Source organism: Lontra canadensis, unplaced genomic scaffold (genome assembly GCF_010015895.1).
Source record: "Lontra canadensis isolate GAN:19392208 unplaced genomic scaffold, GSC_riverotter_1.0 scaffold137, whole genome shotgun sequence".
Lineage (NCBI taxonomy): Eukaryota > Metazoa > Chordata > Mammalia > Carnivora > Mustelidae > Lontra > Lontra canadensis.
In genome coordinates this window covers 3,669,313-3,684,791 of record NW_022631131.1, presented here as the reverse complement: position 1 = coordinate 3,684,791, position 15,479 = coordinate 3,669,313, and the positions used below count along the sequence as shown (strand labels likewise).

General features: G+C 38.3%; 1 protein-coding gene across 1 annotated transcript in view; it reads left to right on the top strand.

Moving 5' to 3' along the window:
- The first annotated feature begins 13,613 nt into the window (after positions 1-13,613).
- Positions 13,614-15,479, top strand: part of AATF (apoptosis antagonizing transcription factor) — a 63,928-nt gene continuing 62,062 nt past the window's right edge. Inside the window, exon 1 of the mRNA XM_032843298.1 lies at positions 13,614-13,629. Within this exon, the coding sequence (XP_032699189.1) occupies positions 13,614-13,629 (16 nt within the window). The remainder of the gene's footprint in view (positions 13,630-15,479) is intronic.

The following is a 15,479-nucleotide window of genomic DNA, read 5'->3' as shown; positions in this document are numbered from 1 at the left end:
GAATTGAGTAGTTTTTTATGAAGTTGAACATATATTTGCCGATGTCCCGCAGAACAACTTAGATGTTTAGAGAAAGGAAAGCGTATCTGTACACAGAGACTTGTATATGCGTGTTTATAGCAGCTGTATTTACCATCATCAAAAAATGGAAACAGCCCAGATGCCCTCCAGTAGGCACATAAACAAATTGTGGTACCTTATTCAGCAATAAAAAGGAGCAGACTTGATAAATGCAAAAACGTGGATGAATCTCAGTGGTCTTATGCTAAGTGAAAGATGCCAGTCTCAAACGATTATATACTTTGCAGTTTATGTTGCCATTTTGGAAAAGACACAACAACAGGAATGGAGAACACATCAGGGGCTGGCAGAGGTTAGGGGTGGATGGGAGGTTTGACTGCAGAGGGGCAGCAGCCCTGTTCTCTTTGTTCTGGAAGTTTCTGTCTTCCTTTGAGTGTTTCCCACCTGTTTTTCCACAGTGGTTCACCACTGAACCCTACAGCTTGACTTGATTGTGGACATTTTGCTTGGATTGAAGGGGTCACGGGTGGGGGGTAGTTGTGTGCTTATCCTCAGATAAGTCTAGGAATATTTCTTATGGGAATGGATACATGATACAGTACTTCTAGGGATGGAGGAATGGGCTACATCAACGTATAGTGTCATTTTTTGCTTGAAAAATATATCTTTGGCACTAAAACCTTACCCAGAAGAGAATAATAGATTGCACAGAGCTTCTAGATTTTGATGTGGGTTAGGACTGAAAAATGAGATGTCTTTAAACTCTTTTTCCTTCTCTCTTTGATAAGTGATATAATGTGTTTTGGACACTCAGAGATTCCTGAGATTCCAGGTTCTGGTTGATGATTTACTGCAAAATTGCTTATAAATTGAAGTAGAAAATGTTTTGCAGACCTGGCAGCTTTCTGGCTTCACACCCATTTGTCACCCAGCATTTCCCTTTGTGTATAGAACAAGAATTAATTAGGCTGCACTGCAGGAAAAGTTTATGGCTATAATTTATATAGGATGAATTTCTTTTTAAAGAGACAGCATTGTTTTGTTATACCTATATACATATAAGTGTGTATATATATAAAGTGATTTTTTTCTCTTAAAGCAGCGTCTGTGAGCTTCCTGAATAAGCCTTCATTTTTCTGCTTAGTGCAAGACATTGGTGGACTAGATGCTTTTATAGTGATTGCTTTCTGATCAAACTGTTGGTTTTCTGTTTCTTGTTTTTAAATTCACTGTGTGCTAGTGAGCGGCACTCAGTTGTAGGTTTGCATTTTAGACATGGGTCAGACTCGTCTGGTTTCCAGAGCTTTGTATTCTTTTGGTCTCTTCGAAGACTTAGGATTCGGTCTTTTTTTTTTTATAGGGTCTTGCTCATTCAATTAATGTTTTCATAATCAATGCAAGTCAGAACTTGCAATTTGTTCCTGATTTGCACATTAAAGAGCTCCATTAATTAAGGATCCTGGTGTTTGGCATGTTCCCGCAGGATCTGTGCATTATTTACACGGTGAAAGTGCAAGATGCACGCTTCGCAGTTGTAGTGGCAATTGCAGTTAATCCTGCTTTTTCTCTTTCTTTCTTTTTTTTTTCTTTTTTGCTTGTAAATAACAATTAATTCACAACTCATTGAAACTCCTAAGGATACATTGGACCAAAATAGGAACAAGTGATCAAAATGAGGGGGCCACAGTGGAAGAGTAGAAAGTAAATCCTTTGTTTAAAAGAGGAAAATCCCCCTGGAAGACACAGAGAATTTATGTGTTTGGTTTTTGTGGGTTATTGCACTTGGCTGCATATGAGAGGCGTAATGGCGTTGAGTTGTAATTTTGTTTACTCTGATTTTGCAGATTTCTTTCCTCTCCATAATAATAGTTGTACTGATAAATGAAATTGCCTTTCAGAACCCAAATGACCCCAGAGGTTTAGACAAACATACCCCTATGCTTATGTCAAGTAAGCTGTTTCACAATATTCCTATTTTTAGTTGCCTTTTCATGGAATCACTTCCCGGAGTGTTTGGGTTCTGTTACCATTTCTTTTGGAAGCCGAGTCTAAGGCTGCGGTGTGTAAGAGGGTGTAAATGTTTGGAAACGTGAAATCAGATCACTGGTTCAGCAGGTTCCTCCTTTCTGGTCTCAGCCATGGCTAATGCTTATCTATTCCTGATGCATTTTCCTAATAGTAGCTAGTCTCTCTTTAAAAATATTATGAGAAGCTGCAAAGGATTTTCAAGAGTGGAGACTTTTTTTTCTCTGATATTTACGAAACTTCCTAGGGATTTTGTGGGACTTAATTTGCCCTTATGTTCTTCTGCTGCTATAGATATAAGTATATAAAATCCATATATATCTTTATATGTGTATATATAATATTCACTGTAAAAAAGTATAAATACAGTATCGACGTATGTAAAGGAAAAAGTAAACATTTTCCCGCTTTCCCAAATCCCTGTTCTTTCTTCTCAGAGAAAACAATGTGAGGTGTATTCTTCCAGACACTTTAATATGTATATATTTTCTTCCACTAAATATATTTTTTCCACTAAGTTTTGGTGGAAGTTTGATGAGGGGAGGGGATGGGAAGACCAGTCTGAGAAAAAAAATAGGCTATACGTTTGCTTAAGAATTATCTTAGAAAAAATCTGAGTGTCGTGATACCTTTAAGACATAATTCTCTGTTGGGCGCCTGGGTGGCTCAGTGGGTTGGGCCGCTGCCTTCGGGTCGGGTCGTGGTCTCGGGGTCCTGGGATCGAGTCCCACATCGGGCTCTCTGCTCGGCGGGGAGCCTGCTTCCCTCTCACTCTCTCTGCCTGCCTCTCTGCCTACTTGTGATCGCTCTCTGTCAAATAAATAAATAAAATCTTTAAAAAAAAAAAAAGACATAATTCTCTGTTGATTATTATAATTGTTGTATTTATAGTCTGACCCCAAATAAGTTTCTCCATATGATTTACTTTGAAAGTTTATTGTACTTGGATTGCACTTGACTTTAGTTTGAATTCTTTGGTAATTTTAAATTTTCATATGATATTGTTTGTTTTGCTTGGTGTTTAGTTTCAGATCTGCCACATGCTGTTTTTCTTGAGGCATTTGGATAAATTAGCCTTTGGATAATACCCAAAATGCTACTATTTTGAGAAGAGTTCTTACTACCTATTCATACAAGGAAAATTTTTATTATTATTTTGTAAGGAATCTCTGTGCCCAGTGTGGGGTTTAAACTTATGACCAAAATCAAGAGTTGCACACTCGACTGACTGAGCCAGCCAGGTTCCGCTCCCCCCAAAACAAGGAAAATTTTTATGTATAGACAAGCTATGTAGACAGTCTTAAAGATTCTTACATTCTCAAGATGGTACATGAATGTTATGTAGTGAGGGTTGGGGGAAGGGCAGAGACAGACGTTCTAACTTAAGTTCTAATTAGAAAGCACTTCTGGTGTCCTCAGTAAGACTTATATGGTAAAAGAATATGGCTGAAAAGAAATCAAATGTGACAATTTGAGAATCAGGATGATCAATTTACTTCTATCTCAGTATTTTCATTGTGTACGTACAATGTCAGATGCTCTTATTCTTACAGCTAATAAAAATAGCTCTAGTTTGGTCCTCGTGCACTCCTGTCCAGGCACTGTCTGTTAAGTTGTTCACAAATGTCTATTTTAGTCCCCACAGCAGCCTGTGAAATAGGTGCTAATACTGGCACAGTCCGTATGGATACGTGAAGCCTTGGAGAGGGTTAAGGAACTTGCGTACGGTCACACATTGGTCACACGTTCCTTAGAGGCAAAGTCAGTGTGGCTACTGGGGTCTGCCCCACTGATAACCTCTGCTCTTGGCCACACCATGCAACCACTGTGCACGTACTTTAACTCTTTTGTCTGTTGGGTTTTTGTTTTTGTTTTTGTTTTTAAACATTCATTTATTTATTTATTTATTTATTTGAGAGAGTGCTCCTTTGAGCTGGGAGGAGGGGCAGAGGGCAAGAGAAAATCCCAAGCAGACTCTCGGATTAGTGCAGAGCCCACCAACCCCAGGCTCAATCTCTGAGATCTTGGACTCTGAGATCATGACCTGAGCTGAAATCAAGAGTCAGGCACTCTACTGAGTCACCCAGGTGTCCTGCTTTTTTTCTTTTTAAAGAACGTATGACGGGGGGTGCCTGGGTGGCTCAGTGGGTTAAAGCCTCTGCCTTCGGCTCAGGTCATGATCCCAGGGTCCTGGGATCGAGCCCCACGTGGGGCTCTCTGCTCAGCAGGAAGCCTGCTTCCTCTTCTCTCTGACTGCCTCTCTGCCTACTTGTAATCTCTGTCTGTCAAATAAATAAATAAAATCTTTAAAAAAAAAAAAAACGTATGACGGTGATGGAATAATTGCCAGAGCTTGAAGAAGTGAAGGCAGGAGCAATATGGAGATGAAGTTCATGTAAAACAGGTTTAGAGTGAGTAGTAAGTGTATCCTTCAGTTTCCTAGGATCTTTCCCACATACTGCCTTTCAGTGGGAGAGCTAGAAGGGCCCTGGAGCTCAGCTGATCTACTCCCTTCTCCTGTAGGCAGATAAGCCTTTTTTTTTTTTTAAGATTTTATTATTTGACAGAGGGAGACACAGCAAGAGAGGGAACACAAGCAGGGGAGTGGGAGAGAGAAGCAGGCTCCCCGCTGAGCAGGGAACCCGATGTGGGGCTTGATCCCAGTAGCCTGGGATCAGGACCTGAGCCGAAGGCAGATGCTTAACGACTGAGCCACCCAGGTGCCCCAGCTTTTTCTTAGATAGAGAAACCTGTCAATAGGCTTTTTTTCTTACTATAATGATGATAATATTCCTTAAATAAAATCTGGTAAATGGCCAAAACAAATGTAAAGAAGTAATATTCCCTAATCCCAGCAGCTCAAATTAAGTACTTCAATACTTTGTTGTATGGCATGTATCTTTTCCGATTTTTTTCCCCACTGTGAGCATGTAGTTAGAACTAAAGTGGAACCGTATTCTATATTCTGTTTTATGGTCTGGTTTTTTTCCTACTTAACAACGATTATGGATATTTTTCCATGTCATTAAATATTCTACATATTTTTTTTTAAGATGTCATTTATTCACTTGATAGAGACACAGGGAGAGAGGAAACACAAGTGGGGGGAGTGGTAGTGGGAGAGGGAGAAGCAGGCCTCCTGCCAAGCAGGGAGCCCAATGTGGGGCTTAATCCCAGGACCCCAGGATCATGACCTGAGCTGAAGGCAGACGCTTAACTGAGCCACCCAGGCTCCACTCTACAGGATTATTATTATATATATATTTTTAAAGATTTATTTATTTATTTGACAGACAGAGATCACAAGGAGGTTGAGAGGCAGGCAGAGAGAGGGGAGAGGGGAAGCAGGCTCCCTGCGGAGCAGAGATCCCAATGCAGGGCTCGATCCAGGACCCTGGGATCATGACCCAAGCCCAAAGCCTGAAAGCAGAGGCTTTAACCCACTGAGCCACCCAGGCACCCCTACAGGATTATTTTTAATGGCAGCGTAGACTTTACATCATAGGGGTAGTTTAGCCAGTTCTTTATTGTTCAAGATTTGGATTGTTTCCATGTTTTCATTTTCATAAATAATGTAATAAACGTCATTGTTACTAAATCTTTACTTACATCCACAATTACTTTGTTGTGTAAAAGAAAATTCTAGATGTAGAATTAGTATGTGTTCTAAGGTCATGTGAAATTTTAAGGCTTTTGATCTGTATCGCCAGATTGCCCTCCAGAAAGGTTGTATCACTTTACATTCTGACCTTCTTTATATGAATATCAGTTTTATATGAATATCAGTTTGTCTTATCCTTGTCAACACTGGACTTTATAATTTTGTTTCATCTTTGTCACTTTGATAAATGGAAAATTTATTTTAGTTTTATTTGTTTAGTTTTACATTTTTTATATTTTTACATTTTACATTTTTTGGAAATTTACACTTCCCAGTGTTTAATGGGGGTAAACACTTTTTTCTTACATTTATTGGCCCTTGGCATTTCTTTTGTGAATCACACAGGGGAAATTTTAAACTAGTTCTAGGTATAGATGATCTCCTTATCAATCAAACTTAAGGCCACCTCTAATTTCTCCTGCCTTTGTTTTAATCTGTTTCTCCTTGTTTGATTTTCTGTTGACAGGTAGAATTCTACCTCAGAAGACTCTTTGTGTTATTATATATGTTTAATCTTAATTATTCTTTTTGTTAATAGTCATGGAAATGTAGTTTGTAGTAAAAATACATTTTTTCAAATAGTATTGTTCCCCCACCTCCCCAATGGTACTGAAATGTAACATGGATTGTGAGTCTTCTTTTTCCCTACTGTAAATGGCACTCTTCAGAGGTAACCATTTTTAGCAATTTGGTGTATATCCGTCCAGATACTTTGTCAGTTTAAACTTTTTTTACTTTGTCAGTTTAAACTTTTTTTAAACCATAAATGATATCACACTTTATCTCTTCCCGTGTTAATGAATATAAATCTACCTTTTCTTTCTTTTTTTTTTTAAGATTTTATTTATTTATTTGACAGAAAGAGATCACAAGTAGGCAGAGAGGCAGGCAGAGAGAGAGGGGGGAATCAGGCTCCCTGCTGAGCAGAGAGCCCAATGCAGGGCTCGATCCCAGGACCCTGGGATCATGACCTGAGCTGAAGACAGAGGCTTTAACCCACTGAGCCACCCAGGCACCCCTACCTTTTCTTTAAAAAAACAAAACAACAACAACAAAAACCCCTTGACTTTGTTTTCTTTTTCTTGAAGTATTTTAAAGTAAATTACAATCATCATGCCAGTTTGCCTCTAAATACTTCTGTAAGTGGCTCTTAAAAAATGAGAATTATTTCTTATATAACACTGTTGTCTCACCTAGCCAAATTAATACTTCCTAATGATCCTAATAATATGTCTACTCCATATTCTGATTACTTCAGTTGTCCCCAAAACTGTTTTGTAGTTTAGTTTATTCAGAACAAGTTCCATTTATAATTATCCTTTTCAATAGCTGCATAGAAAGTTATCTGGCTAAACTAATTTAACCAGTCCCCGGTAAATGGGCACTTAAGATGTTTGTAGGTTTTACCAGTTATAAACAATGCTAAAAGTAATGTTTTTTGTATCTGCCTCTTTGCTTTCTTATCTGATTATTTCGTTAAGATTAATTTCTAGAAATGGAATAGTCGGGTCAGGTGGTATACATGTGCAAACCTTTGATACATTTTCCAGATTGCTTTCTGGATATGTTGTGCTAATTAAACTCTTATCAGTGTGTATGGAGAGTGCCCCTTTCCTCACATTCTTGCCAGAATGAAGTAATATCAGAAAAATATCACATTGTTTTAGGCTTCTTTTTCTTTTTCTTTTTTTCCTTAAGTGAGGTCAAACGTCTGTTCTGATGTATTTGGCTATTTGAATTTTGGAGACTGCTAATCCATTTCTTACCATTCTTTTTTTCACATTAAGCAAATATACCTTCATTTTGCCATACCAGGGCTGCCTTCTGTCCATATGTGTTTGGGCTTCTTTTATTTTCCCCACTTTGTTTTTGCTGGTGTGGGAACCAAATTTGGACTTAGCACTCTAACAGAGCTTGACTAGTACTGTATTTTGTTTTAGTTTTTGTTTTTACCATGTAGTGGTGTTAGAGGGGGAGGGCAGTTTTGCCATTTTTTTTTTTTTTAAGATTTTATTTATTCATTTGAAAGAGAGAGAGAGTGAGCCAGCATGAGCAGGAGGGAGGGACCGAGCGAGAAGGAGAAGCAGATACCCCGTTGAGCTGGGAGTCTGATGTCGATCCCAGGACCCTAGGATCGTGACCTGAGCTGAAGGCAGACACTTAACTGACTGAGCCACCCAGGCGCCTGTGTTTTGTCATTTCTTATAATTTCTTATAATTGAAAATTATAATTTCTTATAGTTGAAAATGTCATTGTACTTTGCTTTCCAGATTGTTTTGATACCTGACTGTTTGAGAATACATTAATGAACAATACGTAGTTCTTTCTAAAGCTTGTAGTAGTGTTCAATTTTCTTCATTAGTATGAGGACAGTATAATAGTACCCACTTCTGAGGAATTGAGAGGATTTAAATGACTTATGTAATACAGATAAAGTGCCTAGGCTAGGGCCTGCCACTTCGTGGGTTCTTCATGATGTTAGCTGTTAATAGTGATAGTGCCGTCTTTTCTTAGGCTGTAGCTCTATGGCTACAGTGTGTGTTTCTCCTTCGTAAAAGAGTTATGTAAATGATTACCAATACTCTACTTGCAGTTACTTCTTCAAAGATTTGAAATGCACATAAAAGAGCATGCCAAGAAAATTATTAGGGTGTCATTATTATTCAGTTATTCATTCAGCAGCCTGCCATTTGCCAACACCAGACATACCAAGGTGAATTGTTCACAACTGCTGTCTCAAGGAGCTCATAGTAAGGTGTGGAGATAGGTAAACTACTTCCAAGGCATAAATATTTAAGTGTTTTAACATGAAAGCAACCTTCCAAAGTGTTTTCATTTTGGGTAAGCATTTCATAATGCTTAGTCTTTTTTTTTTTTTTTAATTTAAGATTTTATTTATTTATTTGACGGAGAGATAGAGAGCACAAGCAGGGGGAGGGGCAGACAGAGGGAGGAGAAGCAGGCTCCCCAAGGAGCAGGGAACCCTATGCGGGACTTGATCCCAGGACCCTGGGATGATGACCCGAGCCGAAGGCAATCCCCCAACTGACTGAACCACTCAGGCACCCCAATAATGCTTAGTCTTACTAATACTAAAACACAAAAACGATCTTATTTTCTGAGCTTCAGTTTATCCATCTAAGTGGTAATGATGATTGTGTCTTCATGTGAGTGCATTGTAATGTTTATAAGTTCTTAAATCTGGTAACATGGTTTTGAGACTCTTAGGAGTAGCCTATACATGTTAACTGTTACAGGAAAAAGTTAAGTTTGATTACTTTGCTTTTGTTGACAAAAATTAGCCTGTTGAGGATACATACTTGTTGAAGTTCATGAATATGTAGTTCACATTTTGTCTGGTTGTCAGCATTTACCTTTGGAAATGATAGTGTAATTAGATGTTCTGCCATGTGGCTGAGGCATCATTTCTCTGGAACAAACATATATCTGTAGAATACCTTTTAGGGTGCAGGTGATGGGATGGCAGAGTGACAGGATGAGGTCTGTGCTCTCAAGTAGCTTACAACTAGTGAAATCAGACGTGGTACAGTATGACAAGTGCTGTAGCAGTGATGTGAATGATGCTGAGAAAGGAGTGATCGATTCTGCCTGGGAATCCCCATTTTTCAGATCCATACTATAGAAAGAATTTGGACATTTAGGTTAGGAGTAGTTTCATTGCCTGAGAGGCTATTTGTCTAAAGACTTTTTAATAAGAAAGGATCAGGCTGTTTTATATGAAACAGAAAGGGTTACTTGGATTGTGGTTCTAATTTTATTTTGAGTAGGTTTTCTTCTAAGGTTGCTTTAAATTTTAGTAATATTTTATTATTACTTTTTAAAGCTGGGTTTTTTTGTTTGTTTGTTTGTTTGTTTTTTAAAGATTTTATTTATTTGTTTGGCAGAGAGAGAGAGAGAGAGAGACAGCGAGAGCAGGAACACAAGCAGGGGGAGTGGGGGAGGGAGAAGCAGGCTTCCTGCTGAGCAGGGAGTCCAGTGTGGGGCTTCATTCCAGGACCCTAGGATCATGACCCGAGCTGAAGGCAGACACCTAACGACTGAGCCACCTGGGTGCCCCTTAGTAATATTTTAAATTATAAAAGTAATATATGCTTATAAAATATCAAACTGGTCAAAAGTATATCAAATAAAAATGAAAGTATCTCTTCTTTCCCTGGGTAATTCTCATTAGTTTAAACAATTACTTGTAAATAACCTTGGGTTTTAAGCACCTCATATTCTGAGCATTTATTCTGTCTGTTCAAAGAGGAAAAATACATTTCCCTTTTTAGGGAAGTACCTCGGAGCAATGGAGGTTGTCTGGGGCCTGTGAAGTAGAAGGGAACTGTAGTGGATTTCGGGAAGTACATTGATCAGTTAGATTGCTGTGTCCTGTAGGGCTTTTTAAGGATTTATTGACACACTTCATCAAGGTATTTGAGGGAGTATTCAGGGAAACCTAAGAAGTTCTGCAGTTCTTTTCCCTTTCTTATAAATTCATGCCTGGTCAGAAATTACAGCTTGAGTGGGATGTCCCTCCACAGAACTCAAATGCACACTATCTATCATGTTACTTAGTGTGGCAGTAATGTAAAATGGTAAGGATTTTTTTTTTCTTTTTGCTTCTTTCTGTGAGAGGGCTCACCCAACATATTTTATCATATGTTTCTTCATCTCTCCCTTATTTCAACTTCCACTTACTCCTGCAATTCCCCACATCATTCTCTTAAGAGAAAAAAATAAGTTTTGTCCACCGAGTCCTCTTTCTTACTTGATTTAATATGTCTTGGGTTGAATGTTTCTCACAAAAACACTTTGCATTCAGAATTAGCCTATCAAACCGTTTCCTCCACGGACTCCCCTGTAGACTGCATGCCTTTCACTGTGGTGCCCCCTGAGGTATGGAAACCCAAGGCTGCTTTTGGCTTAGCCATCGTGATTTTAGAATATCAGTCCCCATGCTCTGCTTTGAAAAGTTTTCCTGGTGGTTATATTGTACCATTCAAAAAATTCTGCTTTCAGTCCGCGGAACCAACCAACCAACACACGGAGCCAGAACTCTTTATCCTGTTCCAGTAAAACCACAGTCCTCATAATAACACATTCACTTATCCAAATCTGGGAGTCCACAGGAGCACACCCATATATGTGTATGCGTACACAGATGTATACAGATGCTTGCTGGACACACATTGGGGATGATAGCAACTCATCCATATGGTTGGTGTTCAGGAATTTGTAACCTGCAGTGCTCTTTCTTACTGGTAACACCATTCTGCTTGGGGAATATAGAACAAGCCCAAACAGTAATACTGACAGAATTCGGAATTATGATACAGTGGAGCCTTCACGTAATTCTTTGTTGAAGAAGTTAGGGCCTAAATGTTAAGGCTTATTGTTATTCTGAGTTGATAATCTCTGCCTTGCTTTAATAATTTTTCCTCATGCCTGGGTAGCCCGCGAGTTGCACAATAATCACTCACACAGCTTTGTAATCAATGCCCAAAGTAATAGGATTCCTCTGGCCACCGGCAATTAATAAATTTGTGTCTTTTTTAAAACACTAGCAAGTCGGGCCTGAAATACGACTGACTGGCTCTCCTCATTTGCATATTTATTGCAGTGGAAAAATTCTTACCAGATGATTGATGCTGAGCCTGCCTCTTGAATTCCAAGCAGCACATTATTATGAAATGAAAAATGCCGGCCATACAGTTGATTAAAGTTGAAGACAGTGGAATCGGTGTTTTTTAAGATTGTGGGAGAATTAAAGGCATATTTTAATAGATGTTGACAAGAAGTGAACTAACAAAAGCAAAGCAAAGGATTTGCTTGAAAAGATTTAATCAAACGTCTTTCTTGGGGGATTAATTGCCGGGGATGACTAGTGCAAGTGGCAAGCTTGTGTGGATTTGAATGAAAAGTATTGTTCTCGGGCCGATATATTGTGTGTCATTTTGACCTAGAGTTTAGCTCTGGTTCTAGAGTTACTTTGAAGGAGAAAAAACTGCTCTTGTAATCTATACATTCTACTTCATTGTATTTATCTGGCATGATAGGAATGTGGGAATTTATGTATACTTGTACATAAACTATTGTATGTTTTCATGTTTATTTTAAAAATAACTGTATAGATATTTAAAAACTGATAAGGTAAGCTTTATTTTAGTTATAAATTCACTGTCTGCGTTCCCCCTCCAATCCCCTTGCCAGAAGTCATACTTATTGGTTTATAATCTAATTAATGAACTGTGCCTATGTCCAAACTTATTCTCTGCCTACAGTTTTGTTTATGTTGAACAGCCAAGATGAATCAGGGAGAAAAATAAAGCTGTTAGGTGAAAATTGTTTTTAGATTGGTGACATTTTATATATAGAATGCTTGCATATGGGTAGCATGTAAATGAATACTTAATACAGGAATCTATGAATACTAGTTCTGTCCTAGCACTGTCGATCAGTACAAGCAGAGCCTGGGATTTTCACCATGTGAAAGATGATGATTTTTTTGATTGTGATGTACTTTCTATATCCCACAGCATTTAAAAATTAATGAAGTTCCTTAATATATAAAAAACATGTTTATTATTTTTCACCTAAATTCTGTGAGATAAGCAAAGGATTATCTACATTTTACAGAGGAGAAAATTGCAACTCAAAGATTAAATTGGTCTGCTCAGTAAAATGACTGGTTAGTAATAGTGTCAGTTAGAATACAGGGCTCCTGACCTCTAGTAAAGCACTCTTCCCATTGATTCTCTACTTGGAAAATTATTCCTAAAGCCAGTGCCCAGATGCTGAGGTTGTATCTTGATAATATGGTGAGGCATATGTCCTTCTTAATCTCCTCTTAAGGGAAAGGCCTCTGGAAATGGACCATGTAGGACAAAATAAACATATATATCCTTGACAGTCTCCATTTGTTTTGTGGCCACATGCCAAGAGGGAGAGAGAAGAAAGTGTATGCCTCTCTGCTGTTTTTTCAACTTGTAACTGACAGTAATTAGGAGAAAAATGAATGGTGAATTAGAAACTGTTGGTTCCATTCTCTTCATTTTTCATAGGGTTAAACAAATAGAATTCAGTCCTATATGAATGATAAAAAAGAAGTTGGGTTTGGTTTGGTTTTGTATTTTGGCTGGGAAGAATCCGCTTGGATCTGAGTCTCCAGGAGTCTTTCCTCACTCTTGTCAGATGTGGCTTTGAGGAGGCCTGCTGTATCCAGGAAAGCATTGTCTGGTCTCTGCAGATTTTACATAAAATCTTAGTGGAAGGAAATGTGGCCCTTTTCTCAAAGAAATGAGAATTGCGTTCTTTCTTCTGTATCTCTTTATAGGAAGCTGTCTGTGTGTTGGTCATTGGTGACTTTACTTTGATAAACATTTTTTTTTCTTTTTCTTTCCTTTTTTTTTTTTCCTTTTTGTGGTTAGAAGCACAGAATTGCAGATTTCATCTCTGGTAGGTCTCTTGACACTTTGATGCATGGTGGTGCTATCCCTGAATGGAGCTTAAATACTTCAGGGCTACTCTCTGACTGGGTGAAGGGGTGTATAAAATGAGAACATATGAGAGAGTATTAACAGAAAGGCACACTTTGATTTACTGATATTGGCTCTCTGCTTTCTTGTTGGATTGATATGCTGTCTAATATATCTGCAATGGATTTTTTTAAACTGACTTGAACAAAATAAAAGGCTTGTATAGCTACTTGAAAGTGGCCCTTAAAAGTAGTAGTCTTTTCGTTGTATGTTTTCACAGTTCTTGGTTCTGCCACATGTGAGAGTCACATTATGACTTGCTTGCTGGGAATAAGCAGCTGTGAACATTATAGATTGCTTTGCAAACTGCGCCCCCCCCCCACCCCCCGCACATGGTTCCTGATTTCCTGGTTTATATCATGGATACATGGAATCTACCGGAAGTAAGGGACAGGTATCTGCTTTTCTTCTTTTAAATTTTTTATTGCGGCAAAAAAAACATGAAACCTAAAATTGACCTAACATAAAATTTATCTTAACCGTTTTTTCCATTTTCAAATTTATTTTGAATTTTCATCCTATGTAGTTAACATACAGTGTTATATTAGTTTCAGATGTATAATAGGGATTCAAAAATTTACCCTATTTCTAAGTGTATAGTTCAGTAGTGTTAAGTATATTCACACTGTTGTGTTACCAATCTCCAGAACTATTCTGTCTTGTAAGAGTAGAACTCTATACCTGTTAAACAAGCCTCCATTCCCCTCTCTGCCAAGCCCTGGTAACCCCCATCCTACTTTCTGTCTCTGAATTTGACTACTCGAGGTACCTCCTATAAGTGGAATGATATAGTACCTGTCTTTTTATGGCTAGCTTATTGCACTGAGCATAATGTCTCCAAGGTTCATCCATGTGTTATAGCCTGTGTCAGAATTTCTTTTTAAAGGGTGAATAACATTCCTTTTTTTTTTTTTCTGTTTTTTTTTTACTAGGCTCAAGATTGAAGCATTATAGATGATTTTTTTCTGTTCAGAGATGAGCTGGGATGGTAGAATTATTCATTATGGCCTGCTTTGGGAACACTTAAAGTGTGTTTTTTTTTTTTCAATTGTGTTAAAATATACATGACATAAAATTGACCAGCTTAGCCACTTATGGAAATATAGTTCAGTATTGTTAAGCACATTTGCATGGCTGTCCCAATATCCTCACTGACCATCTCCAGAACGTTTTCATCATCTCATTCTGAAGCTCTGTATCCATTGAACAGGAACAGGTGTCCATTCCCCTCTCCTATCCACCCCTGCCTGCCATCGTTCTGCCTTCTGCTTCTGTGAATGTGCCTGTTCTAAGTGGAATCACACGATACTTGTGCTTTTGTGACTCGCTTACTTAGCGTAAGATTTTCAAGGTTAGGTCTTGGGAATTTTGAAAACTACTTTGCAAATGCAAAATTGGTTTGTGGTTTCACTTTGGAAAACATGGGCTATCTCTCTTAAGATACAACCTTTTCTAGAAAAGGCACTAAAAACCGTGGTTAACGCTAACTGAAGTTTGTGTGGGCTGAAGTCCCTATGGAATATAAAGTAAAAATGAATGTAGGGTTTGCTAAATGAAAGTAGGGGCGTTTGTGAGAAGGTTACAGTTATTTAAGGGAAAGGGGGAAGGTGTGAGAGAAGCATGGCCAGAGATGAATGGACAGTCATTACTGATAATAAGAATGGAAAATCACCCGATTTAGCAATGGATTAAATATATAGAGTAAGGGCACCGAAATGTCAGTGATCGCCTATGAAAACACATTAAATGGAGAAAATCAGACAAGGGAGAAATATTAGGTAGGAAGAACAAAGTTCTGTTTCTGACATGGTGTATTTGGAGGAGTGATGGAGCATCCATGTGAAGATTTTCTTGCAGTTGCTGGAAATGTGGAAGCTCGATAATAGGAGAGGCGTCTGAGTGCTACCAAGGCATAAATAGTGATTATCGGTGTCTAGTTAGCCCCTTTAGCAGGATTAGGCTGATAAAGAAGGTAAGAGTTCAGTTCTCAGAGGGCCAGTTTTTATCCTGAAAGTTCTTAGCCGTAGTAGACTATACTTAATCCTGACCAGCTTGATGACAAATGCATCCTGTTGGCTCTGTAGAGAACCAGGTAAGAACATATTCTCGATGCGCAGAGTTTTAATACACAATTCAGTACCACAAACAGTAAGTCGTTAACTTGGGGGTTTTCATACGTGAACAACAACTTTTTTCATAGGAGAATGTGTAGAGAAATTATATGTATGAGGTG